This window comes from Nyctibius grandis, chromosome 7, assembly GCF_013368605.1.
Source record: "Nyctibius grandis isolate bNycGra1 chromosome 7, bNycGra1.pri, whole genome shotgun sequence".
Classification (NCBI taxonomy): domain Eukaryota; kingdom Metazoa; phylum Chordata; class Aves; order Nyctibiiformes; family Nyctibiidae; genus Nyctibius; species Nyctibius grandis.
Genome location: NC_090664.1, coordinates 22,651,499 through 22,667,259, shown reverse-complemented (window position 1 = coordinate 22,667,259; position 15,761 = coordinate 22,651,499). Strand labels below are relative to the sequence as shown.

The following is a 15,761-nucleotide window of genomic DNA, read 5'->3' as shown; positions in this document are numbered from 1 at the left end:
AAGGATCGGAATTTGAACTCCTTTCATAATTTAAGACATATGAGCAGTTACATTAATCTCAAGTTACCATGAGAAAAAAGGCACTAGAAAAGCTGCAGTATCAACAGGATACAGGGTCACAAGAAAAGCGTTCTGCATTCAGTCCTTACTCTGTTCCCCTGTCAGCAGTCTATTATCATTAGTCATCCCACTATTTCATGACATTTGATTTAATTACCATGATTAATGGAATTTTAAAGAACATGCTGGTTTGCATTACCTCTCATAAATGTTTCCCACTCCCCCCCCCGCTTCCAAATTCCTGTCTTTCAATTTAATTTTTTCCTCTTGGCTCATTTCTCATTTTCTTTCCAATCATGCCTGCCCTTAAACACAGTAAAATTTTACCATGAATTTTCATAGCAGAGGAGAAACTGAGCAATCTCCTATTCCTTAAATATTTAAGTAACATAAAAACTGTCTGCAAATCTATGGGGTTAAAAAAAAAAGCCAATCTGAAATCTAGAATACTTTTGTTGCACTGATAGTTTGGAGCCAATAAACATTTTTTTTAAATCACTGCATAGACACAAACGAGCCTCTACAGCTCTAGAGGGGAGAGAATGATCTACCCAATGCTCCTATTTAACAGAAACCAAGCAGTTGCCATTTCAGTGCCTGAATTTCAGTGTTAAAAGTGAGAAAACCAACTAAAGCCAAACCAACAGTATTCCAAAGAGCAAGACTTCGGAGTAAAAATAAAGCATGTACCTTGTTTAGTGTGATTGTTGCCTTCCTTCAGTTGTACATTAATAACTTACTCTTACAATAAGAGCACTATATACACATACAGACACAGAGCACTTATGTCCTCTGACCCCATCCCAAATTATGGAAAATGTACATAGTGTTTAAAGGTAAATTTGATAGAAAAGTATACTTTTTACTATCTGACTATGCTAGGAGAAAAAGCACATACATCTCTCAATCCTTAAGGTATCCAGAGATGAACAAATCTGAGAGGAAGGAAAAAAAAACAACCCCACCAAGAAAACCCCAGGTCAGCACAGTGACCAGCTACAGACTGTTACCAACATTCAGGCAAGAAATCTTTGAAGAATATTGAAGTATTTAAAACATTAGCTCAGTTTTCTGGTTACTGTGAAGATAAAGAGGAATCTTTACCCAAAAGATACCATAACAGGGATAAATATGGGGGTCAAATGTCACCATATTTTGGGAAAAAAAGCCCACACAACAGGTTATCCTTTCTGTAATAAAGAAATTACTACATTATACTTATGTAAAGACTTAAAACCAATGCATATTCATTCAAATTGTATTTATTTAATGACACTGTAATGCAAATAAGTTAGGTCCATATAAACTCCATTTTGTTGTATGTACAACCTATGTCATTAGTAAGCTGATTGCGCAAGCTAGTGTAAATGTCCGCCTCATCCTCTGGAATGTACGTCTCTTCAGACTTTCTCTGTCCATCAGCTGGTTCTAGAACAGGACCGCCGCATCCTTCATCCCCAAAGTAGACTGAAAGGGGAGGGGGGAGGAAAAAGTCAGATTTGCAGCAGGTACTTGTTTTTAAACGGATATTTGTAAAACACAAGTCTGGAGGAGCAGCCCTGTAAATGTACAGAATAAATGCTACCCGCCAAAATACTGAAATAAAGCCACCTTTAGGATAAAATTTAAGCCTACTCAGTGCAAACGTGCCCAACAAAATGAGTGTCTGTAAGCTTCAGGTTAGACCTAAACATATGCTTGCAGTATCTATGTACATACACTCTGGTAAGAAACATGTACTTTATGCTGTTCAGAGACACATTCAATGGACTAAGAAAAAAAAAAATAGTCTGAAACTGCTAGTGAAGCTAAACATAGAAACATTGTCAGCAAACAAACAACTCCAACAAGTTAGTTCTTAAGACAACAGAAGATTTTACTGAAACTGTAACATGATCTTGATACTGGTTTTTTTTTTTAATATTTTCTACTGTTAAAAGTAGCTTCCTTGAATGGTTGGATCTGAAAAATGAAATTTCAATACATTGTAACTATGTGAAGCTACAAGAGTTAATATATGACTCTGCAAACAATACAATTATTTGTCTTAGGTATAGCTGGTTCTGCGCAGTAACCAAAGTTATTTCAAGAAAAATAAGAGAGTCACATTTCTTCAAAACTTTTATTTAATCAGCTTGACCCACAGAAGCCCTCCAATAAAATTCAAATACCACAAGAATTCACGTATTACTAACGCCATGACATTGCAGCACTAAAACAGTCCCACAAGAAAGAGGCAACTGCACTTTGCTTCATGACAATGACTAATATTGAAGGATATAGCCCTTTATTTCATGCAGCTTTTAAGCAATGTTACTACCATATTCATTAACAATTAAAAACAATGGATGAAAGCAACTTTCACAACTGTCGCTGTCCAGTGCAAACCAGAGATAACACCCAAAATGGTAACTATCTGCACTGGTTTTGCATGTACACTTGGAACTGATACATACCTCCAGATAGTTGGCTCGGGCATTCCAGGATCCGCACCTCTCTTAAAACCTAAAGTGAAACATACATATTTAAATATATGTATGTAATGTATGTGCAGACTCCTACATAGTTAAATCACTATCAAATTATTCCAGCCCATCAAATGGCAATAAAAAAGAAAACCTACTGAGCAGAGAACCATGATTCATGAACTTGTGTACTAACCTAAACAAAAATGGCGCACTATTACCAGCATTAGAAAGCAGAGAAAATAAATACAAGTGTACAGATATTTTTTTTTTTTTTTTTTAGAATTGTTACCTGCATCTTTATCTGCCTTAAAATTCAGGGACAACTAGCCATGCGAGATGGAGGAAGTTATCTACCCCAAAGATCAAGACACACATGCCTATACACATGCAAACACACATTTTAAACATCGTTCAGAAAGCAGCCTAGTAAGCCAGAATCAACAGTGACATCTATAACTGCTATAAGTGACCACCTTGAGTCCTAGCAGGCAATGTGCTGCAATGACATCTGACACAGAACTTAGAAGTGACATTGCAGAAACAGTTCACTCAATTTAGGATTAGAGAATTGTAAATGTTAAATCAATTACACCTAAAATCTTCTATTTTTACTGGCACTTTTTGAAAAGCTACCTAGGACTAAAGGTTGCAAAGAAACAAGATTTTGCCCATCTACTAACATCCAAGAAAATGAAAAGAAAGTTAGTTACAAAGAGTTCATCCCCAGCTAATGACTCAAATACCAATCCACTAAAGCAAATGTATGCTAGAGAAGGAATTCAAGGTTCACTGTATGAAATACCTTTGCCCACTGGACTGTAAATTAAGTCTTGAAGCAGAATCATACAATTTATGCTCTGTGCAACACTCTCTCCCACACTTGCTATCTAGAAATAGATGTTACATGAAAAACATTATTTCCCTTGTTTACAGAAAATAAATAATTAATGTCAGCTTGCCTGAAACAGAGGCCATGAAGGTTAATGGAAAAAATTCCATTAGCTTCACAGGCACTGGGTTAGCTCTTTGAAGATAACCCTGTGTGATCTGAGACTATTAAACATCCTGACCCACTTTCTTTGGTTGCCATACTGTCCAGCAAAATTGCTTTAAAATTCATGAAGTTGTATTAGGAGTCGCACTCTGTGTGTGTGAATGTTTCTGGCTTTTTCCCCTGCCTAGTACTTTTAAATAAGCAAGCCAGGTTTAACAAAGCTGCACTGGTCTAATTTACCTACTTAAAACAGGTGCAGCCACTTCAAAGCAAGTTTAAAAAAATACAATGAAAAAAACCTGACCAATGACCTATAAGTGCACATTCACACACCAGGCTCCCTCGTACATTCCCTGAGCATCCCACCCTGACCTAGAAAGCCTCTCGGGGAACGTTTAAAGTTCAAAACTTCTGAAAGTTTCCTTGCCTGTAGCATGTATTTCACATACACAGGAGTCAATACAAAAATTTACCTTGAATCAGTGACACCAAAGACTGTGTAGCCTCTTGTCCTTCCACTGCATCATACCTTCCATCCCAGATTCAAATGTAACCCCAGTACAAAAGAGGTTCTTCCACTTCTACAAACTTTTAAAGTGTATGCCACCTCCAAATGTCTATGGCAAGCAAAGGTGGCACTTGCACACCCCCCTCCCATCTGCTTACACTTAATGTCCTTTCACTACAGCAGACAAATTGATAAGAATGCAATGTAGATGTGGAACAGCACACTTATTTTCTGGAGGTATGAAGTTAAACTACTACAACTTAGTTTCTCACCACCACATAACAGAAACATACTAGGCACCCTGATATTAGTGTAACTGTAAGCACATAAGATGGCTTTATATGACTTGAAGTAACTTATTTAATTTCCTCTGGTGCCCCTCAGAACAAAGAGCATCTTTCCAATATGCACAGATACTGTCAAAAAAACTAAAATAAAAACAAAACTTCAGCAAGAGCAAAGTTAGGTCACAAAACACTGCTGAAATTCCCACCCAAAAACTATCAATTTAAAATAGCTGATACATTACAAATGGAAACGCAATTAAACTTTAAACCTAATACTGACAATTAATTTTTTCCATAGTGTTTGAAGTGACCTCTTTTACATGTAGCTGTTAAAGCACGTACGTAACTGTTGAAGAGACCAACTTTTTCCCGACTGTTATCTATTATGTGACCAACCAAAGCCCTTCAAATTGGACACTGCATTTCCCTTAATTAATTAAAACAAACTATCAGCTTTGACTGTAAAGATATCCAGCTCCCAACCCTCCTTCATGTTTGCATTCAAGGCAGAGATGCCTGCCTGTTATAGATGCTTTTCCCAAAAGGCTCAGCTGAGTTGGGGCAGAAAGCAAGCCTGAAGAACCATGTGGGTCAGCTTTCCTGGGACCCCTTGTCACAAGAGAAGCGAACAAGTGTGGGGCCTATTGCACACGTGCGTATCTTAAGTAGGTCAGGCTCTTTAACAAGGGCAGCTGATGGCATACAGCCCAAACTCAGCGGGACAAGTGCCATGTGGTAGCGATGCCCAGCCAGCCCCATGACAGGAGCAAGCTAAATACATCCTGGGTGCCAGGCACGACATCAAGGCATCCCCTGAATGCTCCGCAGCTGTTTGGAAACAGGAGCCACGCCATTTTGCGAGAGACTATAACCTGCCCCTAGCTGGAAATTCAACCTCCCCCAGAGGCTGGCAACCCCCTCGGCACCACGTAGCAGAGCTCCGGGCCGCAGTTTTCTCCTCACACACAGACTCCCTACTGCAACACACAGGCTAGCCTACTAAAGCAGTCAGTCACTGATGCATGATTAAACCGCAGATTCGTTCGCTGTTAAGCTGCTCCGTGCATGCTCAGCCCACTCCCCTTCGGGGCCCGGCGCCCGCGGCCTCCCCTCACTGGGCACGCAGGCTCAACGCGCGCCCGAGGGCGGGAACCGCCTCCAAGAAGGGGAAGGGGCAAAAAAAAAACCTTTTTAAAGGAAAAACAAAAACAAACAAAACCCAAAAAACCAAACACACACCATCTCGCAGCTCTGGCAAGGGTAAGCCCCCACCTGTACCCCGCGGGTCCCACCGGCCGCCACACCGGGCCCAGAGCGCTCCAGGCCACCGTCTGCCCCGGCCGCGCATGCGCGGTGAGGGCCGCAGAGCCCGGATAGCGGCATCAGGGAGCCCCCCCACGCACGTGCCCTTCCTCCTGCCCGCCCCCCCGCTGCACGCGCGCTGCCGGGGGGGCCGTAACGGCCCGGTCCGCGGCCCAGCCCTTCTCCTCCTCCGCCTCCCCAACGGCCGCCGAGCGCCGCCCCCGCCCCACACGGCCCGTGCCCCGTCCGCCACTGACCCAGGTAGAGCACGACCGGGATGAAGCCCCAGCGGATAGCGAACTGGCCGCCCTTGAAGAGCTGCTGTAGCCGCTGCTTGGCCTCCTTGCTAAGCTTCGGCATTCCGGCGGCAGCGGAGAGAGGAGGAGGAGCCCAGCCGCCCTTGTAACGCTGCGCCAGCGGCGGTGGGCGGGACCCCATCGCGCCACCGCCTGGTTGCGGGGAGGAGACACCCCCTCGGCGGTGGCGGCGGCGGCGGGCGATCTTTCCCTGGGAAGCGCGAGGAAATGGCGGCCGCGGGGCTCCTTCCGCTCGTCACCGCCCCGCGGGCATGCGCAGCGCGGCGGCCCGCTGCCGCCCCGGCCCGCAGCCCGGAAGGGTTTGCGCCAGCGCCGGCCCCGCGAGCCGAGAGCGGCGGGCCGAGGGCAGCCCCCCAGGACGGGGGCGTTTGTGCGAGGGTGAGGGCGTTGCAAAAGCTATGGGCCCCCTTCATCTGCCTGTAGGTCCTGCGGGTGTGTCTGTGTCTCTTTCCCGGAGCTCTCGAGGTACGCGCACACCTTGCACGCCGCCTCTGGAGGCTGGGAAGTGCCTTTTGGTAAGTGAAAGGTAGAAGTGGAGTGATAAGAAGAATGTTTCTGAGTGAAACTGGAAATGCCTTTCCGTCTTTGGTACCAGGCTGTGCGGTGTTCGGTGTGTGGAAATGCATGCAGAGTTCTGGGAGTGAAAGCGTGACTAGAGGTACAGGCAGAGGCATTCTGGTTTAAGACCTAATACGTAAAAAACGCCAACACGGCACTTAGCGCTTGTTGTCCTTACAAGCTCGGAGACCCGATAAGTACTCAGGCACTTTCTTTTTTAACTGGTAAATGAGTGGTCTCTGCAAGAACCCCTTGCAGTGTCCTAACCGCCAAGCTATTGTCTGTTTGACACCACTACTCATGAGACATCTTGCTGCATGATGTCTGTGCCATTGACTCAGCCAATTCTGTCATACCTGTACCATGTTTTCATTCTTTCTCAGGTAGTCTGCTGCCTATTGCAGTAATGCCGGATCCAGGTCTTCAGGTTCCTAGTATTACTAATGCAGCTGCTGTGGATGTGGTCTATCTCGATTTCAGTAAAGCGTTTGACACGGTCTCCCACAGCATCCTCGCAGCTAAACTGAGGAAGTGTGGTCTGGATGATCGGGTAGGGAGGTGGATTGTGAACTGGCTGAAGGAAAGAAGCCAGAGAGTGGTGGTCAATGGGACAGAGTCCAGCTGGAGGTCTGTGTCTAGCGGAGTCCCGCAAGGGTCGGTACTGGGACCAGTTCTATTCAATATATTCATTAATGACTTGGATGAGGGATTAGAGTGCACTGTCAGCAAGTTCGCTGATGACACAAAACTGGGAGGAGTGGCTGACACACCGGAAGGCTGCGCAGCCATTCAGAGGGACCTAGACAGGCTGGAGAGTTGGGCGGGGAGAAACTTAATGAAATATAACAAGGGCAAGTGTAGAGTCCTGCATCTGGGCAAGAACAACCCCATGTACCAGTACAAGTTGGGGGCAGACCTGTTGGAGACCAGCGTAGGGGAAAGGGACCTGGGGGTCCTAGTGGACAACAGGATGACCATGAGCCAGCAGTGTGCCCTTGTGGCCAAGAAGGCCAATGGCATCCTGGGGTGTATTAGAAGGGGTGTGGTTAGCAGGTCGAGAGAGGTTCTCCTCCCCCTCTACTCTGCCCTGGTGAGGCCGCATCTGGAGTATTGTGTCCAGTTCTGGGCCCCTCGGTTCAAGAAGGACAGGGAACTGCTAGAGAGAGTCCAGCGCAGAGCCACGAAGATGATTAAGGGAGTGGAACATCTCCCTTATGAGGAGAGGCTGAGGGAGCTGGGTCTCTTTAGCTTGGAGAAGAGGAGACTGAGGGGTGACCTCATTAATGTTTATAAATATGTAAAGGGCAAGTGTCATGAGGATGGAGCCAGGCTCTTCTCAGTGACATCCCTTGACAGGACAAGGGGCAATGGGTGCAAGCTGGAACACAGGAGGTTCCACTTAAATTTGAGGAAAAACTTCTTTACGGTGAGGGTGACTGAACACTGGAACAGGCTGCCCAGAGAGGTTGTGGAGTCTCCTTCTCTGGAGACATTCAAAACCCGCCTGGACGCGTTCCTGTGTGATATGGTCTAGGCAATCCTGCCCCGGCAGGGGGACTGGACTAGATGATCTTTTGAGGTCCCTTCCAATCCCTAACATTCTGTGATTCTGTGATTCTGTGTAATGGCTTGTCATACTCAGAAGAGAAAATTCAAACCAATGAACCTTCTTTTCTTAACCTTGCAAAGGAAGAGAAGTGGTTGCTGCTGGGACTTGTTTTTCAGCAGTTTGTATTAAATTGATTTTCCTATGTAGATGAGACCAAATCAGATCTGTTTCCACAATGTAGTTATTGTTACAGCTTGTTCTTTCTAAACATACAAAACCAACTGTTCATTACAGCACAGAGCTTGTTAATAATCTCTTACAAAATATTACAGTAAAATGTGACCCACTGTACTGGAATTAAATTGAAAAGGTATTTTCCTTAAACTTCTTGTCATTTTAGTGTAAGTAAGTGGGATTCAGGTCAAATGTACTGAACTACTGATCAAAGTTGTTAAACAGCTCTGTCTCCTTTGAGTATAAGTTGGCTTAACAATGTCAGCTGGGGTACAGTACACTCTTATGATGGATGTTCTTGAGAAAGGGTATTCATAAAAGTGCATCACGTGTACCAGCTGCTTCTCTTCTTTGCACATCAAGTCAAGGAGTAATTTTCAGAGCACAGAAACTTTCCTTGATGATAGCTGTCATTTCTCGTGTCTGCTAATGCTAATATTTGACTAAAAGCTTGTAGGTTATTTCCTTTATGTAACCATAGAAGCCAGGATGTGAATAGCAAGAAAGTTAGTATTTCTATGCCACAGTTCTCTTGCAAACAGAATCAGTGCTGTGGCCTAGAAGAGCACAAGTGCATGTGTTTTGTATGCAAATAAACCAGAGTTGATTCTGTATCGCTAATGGTCTAAATTTATATAGTATTACAGACTGAAGCTGAGAAAGTATATCTGTAAACTAAGAAAAGTGGCTGGAGAGCAGCACTTCTTCCATCATAACACGCATCCATAGTCTCATACTGTCCAAAATATCATATTTGCAGAAAAAAAAACAAAAAAACAAAAAAAACCCAACAAAACAAAAACAAACACAAAGAAGCAAAACTCCAAACAACATAAAAAAAACAGAGCATGCCCACAGTAAAGGTTTGTACTGACTCCAGAAGTGTTGTGTGCCTTTATTTGGCTCCTGTTGCACCTAGTATGTTAGAGGGTCTGAGAGCTCAACAGTCCTTTGGTGAACCATCGACTCAGCCAAAGGGTAGAAGTGAGCATCAGTGATCTTCCCTGCAAGTTCAAGCTGGTGGGACAGCACTATGCAAATAATGGAAATATTGAAAATTGGCCCCTAAAACCAAAGATGCCAATGACTGGGCTTGAAACAATGAGCTCTTTTGAAGGGGTAAGAAGTAATACCCAAAGAAATGGGTACTGTAAGAAACTGGTGGAGGCCGCTTTGCCTGGAGAAGGCAGAAGCAGGATGTTTTGGGTGTGCTGTGGGTACTAGTTCATGTTTATAATTTCTTTTGGTAATACTTCCATGAAGGATATTGGGTTTGCTTGATTTTTTTTTTTTATAATGGCTTATAACTAAGTCAAAAACATTTGGAATGGTATATCCATTAAATAAGAAAAACAAGAGCCCCGATTGCTGGAGTGACAAAAGAAAATAAGTAGTACCATATCTGTTGAAAGTTTTTTGTTACAAAAAACCTCTTTGAATTTCTTTGCTTGTAGCTCATGTGATCAGCAACAACAATGAAATTAGAAATAAAATTGCAGAGGTTTTAACTGGGACAAGAAGAATGTGAATCCCTACTGTTTTATTAACTTGATTAGCAGTAATTCCACAAGTGCTGTATGTTCATAGGAAATAAATACCACTAATACTTATTGTAAACTGGCCAGATGTTTCAGGTTTTATAGGTAAAGGAGAGAACTGAGTTTCTTATAGACATGACTGAATCACCTAAGCGTCAGTCTCTGGTTCAGGGAAATAACATCCCTCTATCTGATGGCTGTAGCTTGTCTTTGGTTTTTGGTGCAAAGGGTACATTTCAGGATAAAGAATTCCAGACCTCTAAAGCTTTATCTCAGCACACCACAAAGCAAAGCCATGCAACAGTGCATGCAACTCAGAAGGCTGAAGAAGGAGACAAAGTGAAATGACACATTAAAGTTTGTGAGAAATCACTGTAAACTCTACATAGGAAGTCCCTGCCGACCTCTATGACGCACTTACCACTCTCACTTTTGAGATTTCCCCTTCAATTTACTATCAAGAAACTGCATTAATTTCATCTGCTTGGGAACAAAGTTTGAGTTTGACTCTCTTTAGGAGGAACACGTTTCAAAGACACTATTGTAGATATTTCGTATTTGAGGATTACACTGTAAATCAGTATAAATAATACAAGAACATAAGCAAGAGGTATTTAACAGATTTCCATTACAGGCTGAATCTTTACGATGTCAGTAAAAGCAGTAATATTTTATGACTAGACAGTCTATTTCACTTTATTATTACAATTAAACTTTCTATTTTTATTGTGCCCTAGTAATGATGGTCCTTTTCTTCCGTTCCATGTTAGTATTCCCATTCATTTAGCCTAATAAGTCCTGGCTACTCTGCAGTACTACTGGTCTGGGAAATGTTCCCTGTCAGTTCACAGATACAAATAGAAATGGAAAGCACTACAGTCAAAATAAAAAAGACTAAGGCTGTCCAATTATGTCATGTGGGAAATGTCGGAATTCTAAAATGTCTCTTTCTTGAATGTTGTTAAGGCCTAGATTACTTGGGGGTGAATATGTTTGAGGTTTTGCCTTTAGCATATTTTCAAAACATACTTAGAATACAGAGCAGCAATGCATATAAAAAAATTCTGTCCAAATTAGAATCTCTTTCATTTCATCACACAATTTCTGTGTGATACTCCTTGGCTGTACTCTGGTCATGGTCTGATATAGGATATTTCCAAGAAAAGTGGTATTGTCAGATGCCTGTCTAGAAAATTAGTAAAGTGATCATAGTGGTAGGAACAAAAAGCAAAGTGTAGTAATTCTCTATATTCAATACAGTAACTATACAATTTATTTATTTAAAAATAAAACAAAACTGAGTGGTAATATGGAGTTGAGTGCCAACACAGTAATAATTTCATTATTTTTCATTACAGCTTCTGAGGCTAGTGAAAGGAGAAACAGCAGTCTGAGGTGAGACAGCATTCAACAGAACCTCATCAAATGCTTTTAGAGACCTTTGAGAAGAACTGGTGTTGTGCTTGAAAGTTGAATATTACCTGCTGCAAAACCTTACGCTTGTTTGAAACTTGACTTTCCCATTTTCCCCATCTTCATTTAATAATGAAAATGAAGTGTTACATTTAAAGATACTGCTACCTTTTACCATAGGTAGTTCCTCTAAAAACACAACAGTTCTTAAATGCATGGTTTCATGATTGCAGTACTTGGCCGAGGATGAAAACAATAATCTGATTCCTTGCATACTTTCAGTGATATGCAAAAATCTGATGGATTAAAGGATTTTCTGAGGCCAAAACTAATATCCATATTTGCTTATTCACTGTTTTTAAATTAAGCTTTTTTTCTTAGCATCTGAGCAGTGAAAGCTTCAGTAGCTCTAGGAGGATTTTCCTCTAAAGATATTTGAGTGTAAACCTTTTATTGGTCAGCAGATCTCAACTAGATTTTTATTGCTGAAGAATATGTTGTTATGACAGCACACATCTATAAAAATTTTAAAGGACTTAAAATATGCTTGTTTTAGGCAAATTTTTACTATGACTGAACAAGATGAGGAAAACAGTGAATATATTCTGATTTCCAAAAGTCTTAGCTCTCAGTATACTTGTTTTTATACCAGTTCTGACCTTAGTACATTTTATTAAGGTGAGGCAACCATGAAACTGAGAATAGAAGTCTTTGCAATCAGCTGACAGCATTGCACATGAAAATGAAATATTTCTCTTTGATACAGAACATAGAATTAGAGCATTTGAAAAATAAGAATTGTAATTAAACGTTGTAATAATGTAAGCTTCCTCACTTCAGCGAGCGTTTGTTGTAATAGTCTTTCTTAGCATCCGTCTACAAAAAACAAACATGCTGGTGAAACAACTTTTTCAGACGATGAAATATTTGAAAATCGTAACTGATGATGCACAGCATTCACTTCACTGATTTACGGTAGTGCTTTTGGATGCACTCTCTCAGATTTTACAAGATAAATGTATACAACATCAACAAGCTACTAATTATCTCCTGGTTTTAAGCAAAGAGAAAACTAAGGAGTAAAGGAGAAAGAAGGACCTCTGAGCTGAAATATGCCAGGTGGATGTGGAACAGATCTGTGTGGGTTTTCTGCTAGAGTGTGAGTTCTGGTTTTTAGCTTAAGTCACTGTTAAAAAAAAATATAGTTTCAGTTAATGTGTATATCCCTAAGTATCCTTTTCCTTTTGTGCCTCCTAAACAGGAAGGATGTTTGTTAAAATTAAGGATTGTTTTTAAAGTATAATTTAAATTTTAATTTAGCATAGCTTCAGTTTAAGTAGAAATTAAAGCATAGCTTTAATTCTTACTTCAAAGATAGTCTAGGTTTTAGTGTTGTCATTATAATAGTTTTTAACAACTTGTAATGCAAATTACAGAGTTCATAATAGGAAAGACAAAAATATGTATATTTTTCAGATCTTGAATACGATTACCCAGTCAACAAAGTAAATATGTCATGTGTATGGATAAACGGAATCTTTCCCAGTATATCTAAATGTTGAACAAATATTAGTTAGATAAACTGAATGTAGGTATTAATTTATCTTGATTGTTGACTTTGGGTGAATTCACTTCAGAAACTTCAGGACAAACCTTTTATCATATTCCTAATTCAGCGTGGCCTAACGATGACCGAGAAGGTGAGGAGCAGTTCACACCTCCTCTTGCCAAGCTCCATCAGAATGCGTTGCATGAGCTTCCTGCTAAAGGTGACACTCCAGAAAGGACTGCCTTTCAGAACTTGAAGTTGAACCAACTTTGACAAAAGTATCAGCATCTATGTCTCTCTATTTTTCGCATTTCAGTAGTTCAGGTTTCACTGAAAATTCTCTGAGATCTTCAGCACATGGAAGATTAGAACCAGTAATTTAGTATTATAATGAGGAGTAATTAAGGCCTTTTGTAGATACCAGAAGGTGATCAAGGAAAGCTCTTTCCTTCCTTTGCAAGTCTTGTGTAGTGCTATCAGGATTAAATGAAGTGCAACTCATGGTCAATGAGGTTTTTACTATTCTGTTAAAATAAAACTTAATCTCTTAAAATGCTGTCCCTTTTGCCTTTCATACATAATTTCTGTCCAGACTTTGTCTATTTTAGCATAATCATATGCCATATTTAGCTCAGACAAATGTTTTTAGATTTTATTAATTTTAAAATATTGACAAGTAGACACGCAAGTATATCTTCTCTGTATATTGACAGCCTAATTCACGTGTCTGTAAATTCATCTTAGACTCTTTCCACTAATGCATAGAACACCAATGACCTTTCAGGACAATATCTATCATGCATAGAACACCAATGACCTTTCAGGACAATATCTATCAGTGTTTCAATGTGGCAATGCTGCTGCTTTTCAGTTAGGATTATTAAAAATTTCAAACAGTAATCTCCTAGAAGTGCAGAATGGCAGTCATTTTAGATATTGGTTTTTTGGAGTCCAGTTTAAGAGGGTGATTTGTAACAGTACATACTGGATTTCAGTAGGGTTTTGCATTGCTTCCTACCTAAAGAAAAAAACAGAAAACAAAAAACAACCGACCAAAAAAAAACCTGAGGAAAAAAAAAAAAAACAAAATAAAAAACCCCCACAAAACAGTAAGGACAGATTAGTTGTGTGCCTTTCACTGCTTCCTCTAAAATGTTATATGGACTCCTAAAGGTTTTATTTTGAGTAATAGCAATTTCAGCAAGAATTTTAGCAGATGCAGAGGACATTCAAGGAACTTCTGAAAGTTCCTTCTGTTCTGTTTCATAAAGTCTGTTAGGCATACTTGGCGCGAGGTATGAATCTGACCCTGATTTTCAAGCATTTGAAAGGTCCAAGTAAAATGACATTTCTGTAACACTTTTATTCTTTCCCTTTTTTTCAAGTGTATATTAAGTACACATCTGAAGAAACCACATTTTACGCCTTTATTTTAGGTTTGGGTAGGAGTCACAAGAGATTAGGTGCTGTTAAGTGTAATGAAGCATGAAGATGACAAGATAAATGAACCAGAGGCTTTTCAGCTTTATCACATCCTCTCCAGTGTGTAATGGTACAGATTTTGTATTCCAGACACAAATGCCACCTTGGGGTTGAAGTCATGCTAGATGAATCTATATGAGTAAGTATAACTAAGATAGCTTTTTTTCCCCCCCAATTACCTTCCTACTTTAAATATAGAAAGGAAAATGAGTCCTCCTGAGTTAAGAGATGAGTTAATTGCATGTAGGATTTGTGATGGAAAGTTCTCTCTAAAATAAACACGGTAATAAAAGTTGTTCTTCTTTCCTTTCAGATTTTAGGGGGAAAGACTGATTCTAGTGATAGAGTACTAGACTAGACTACACTGATACTGGTCTCTTTTAGGACATTAGTACTTCACTAGTACGTATAGCACTATATATTAGAATCATTAATTGTATCATAGCAAAATATTTTTCTGTAGTTTTTCTATTAAATGTCTTTAAAACCATGGGCAGAATGTTGCTTCCCATGTTGTATATTAGTTCCAGCAACTCTGATAAGAATGAAATGCTGGTGGGCTTTTGAAAACCTGAAGAGCAAGAATCTGCCAGGGAGCCCAGATGGGACTTAAAAAGAAATTTACAAATTATTTAACTACTATTAAAAAAATTAAAAAGAAATGCTGACTAAAGGTCTCAATTAATAAATTGTATCACTTCTATTAATTTAGTTCCTCCACTTCATTACAGAAATAAACTATTGAGCCAAAATTTATTAGCAGTGTTTCCTTAAAGCCAGTGGAGGGCAGACTTGAATTGGAAAGTATTTTTGCTTTCAGTTACATGAACTTGAAATACCAGATAGTCCCTTCAGCTCAAAGCTGATGACAATCTCATCACTTCTCTGCTATTCTAATTACACTTGTAATGGATAAAAGCTTCTTCACAATTGCTGTTTGACAAAATGAGTGTTTTGCTATGTCACAGTAAGAATAGCGAATGTTTAAATAAAGATGCTAATATGAAAGAGGATAAGTCAGTGTATTAGCAGCTGTGTGTTACTCACAGGGGAGAATCCACACTGTTTAATAATTAACCATGTATATCTTTAAATGGTTTTTAAAAGCTAGTGACTATCATTATCCCTATTTTACAGATGAAGAAACTGAGGAATAGAGTGGTAGCCTTGCAAGTTACCCATCTAGGTGACCTACAGAAGCAAGAACAAAATCCACATTTCTGAGATCTAGTCCAGTGCTCAAGCATATCTTTTGCACAAATAAACTATGACATGCCTAACTCTTGCAAATGTTCTGGAAATGATTGCTAGCGGCACAAATTGCTGAGGCTGAGGAGCTTACACTAATGACACAGGCAGGTAACCTGACAGGCAGGTTGTAGATCTTGAGAAGAATATTCTCCTCAAGAAGATGGGTGGTGATCAGATCAGATGGCTAAAGATCTGCTTTAAGAATGGTATTTTATTGTATTTATGTATATGTATATTATGTATATATATCA

At 40.3% G+C, this 15,761-nt stretch overlaps 1 protein-coding gene, 1 long non-coding RNA gene and 1 other non-coding gene across 4 annotated transcripts; 2 read left to right on the top strand and 1 right to left on the bottom strand.

Annotated features, from left to right (window-relative positions):
• Positions 1–1,306: 1,306 nt before the first annotated feature.
• On the bottom strand, positions 1,307–6,148 carry TOMM7 (translocase of outer mitochondrial membrane 7). Its single transcript, XM_068405395.1, has 3 exons — positions 5,877–6,148; positions 2,517–2,565; positions 1,307–1,527 (listed from the first exon to the last, which is right to left on the bottom strand). Exons 1-3 carry the CDS (start codon positions 6,055–6,057, stop codon positions 1,512–1,514), a joined length of 246 nt encoding a protein of 81 aa, XP_068261496.1. The 5' UTR covers positions 6,058–6,148; the 3' UTR covers positions 1,307–1,511.
• A 48-nt stretch (positions 6,149–6,196) lies between these two features.
• LOC137665900 (uncharacterized) lies at positions 6,197–15,549 on the top strand. Of its 2 annotated transcripts, XR_011048557.1 has the most exons (5): positions 6,197–6,451; positions 11,174–11,210; positions 12,905–13,055; positions 14,214–14,398; positions 15,397–15,549. It is a non-coding gene; the product is annotated as an uncharacterized lncRNA (long non-coding RNA). The 2 variants fall into 2 exon arrangements; XR_011048558.1 differs by lacking the exon at positions 12,905–13,055 and having other exon boundaries at positions 6,198–6,451.
• On the top strand, positions 11,466–11,553 carry LOC137666063 (small nucleolar RNA SNORD93). The gene has a single exon (XR_011048586.1). It is a non-coding gene; the product is annotated as a small nucleolar RNA SNORD93 (small nucleolar RNA).
• Positions 15,550–15,761: the final 212 nt, after the last annotated feature.

What these genes read in the sequence shown, in the direction of transcription:
- TOMM7 (XM_068405395.1), bottom strand. Translation starts at nt 6,057, where the DNA reads ATGGGGTCCCGCCCACCGCCGCTGGCGCAGCGTTACAAGGGCGGCTGG. An exon ending in CCCGGTCGTGCTCTACCTGG is followed by an intron (nt 2,566 to 5,876) that starts GTCAGTGGCGGA and finishes GTTTCACTTTAG; the next exon opens with GTTTTAAGAGAGGTGCGGAT.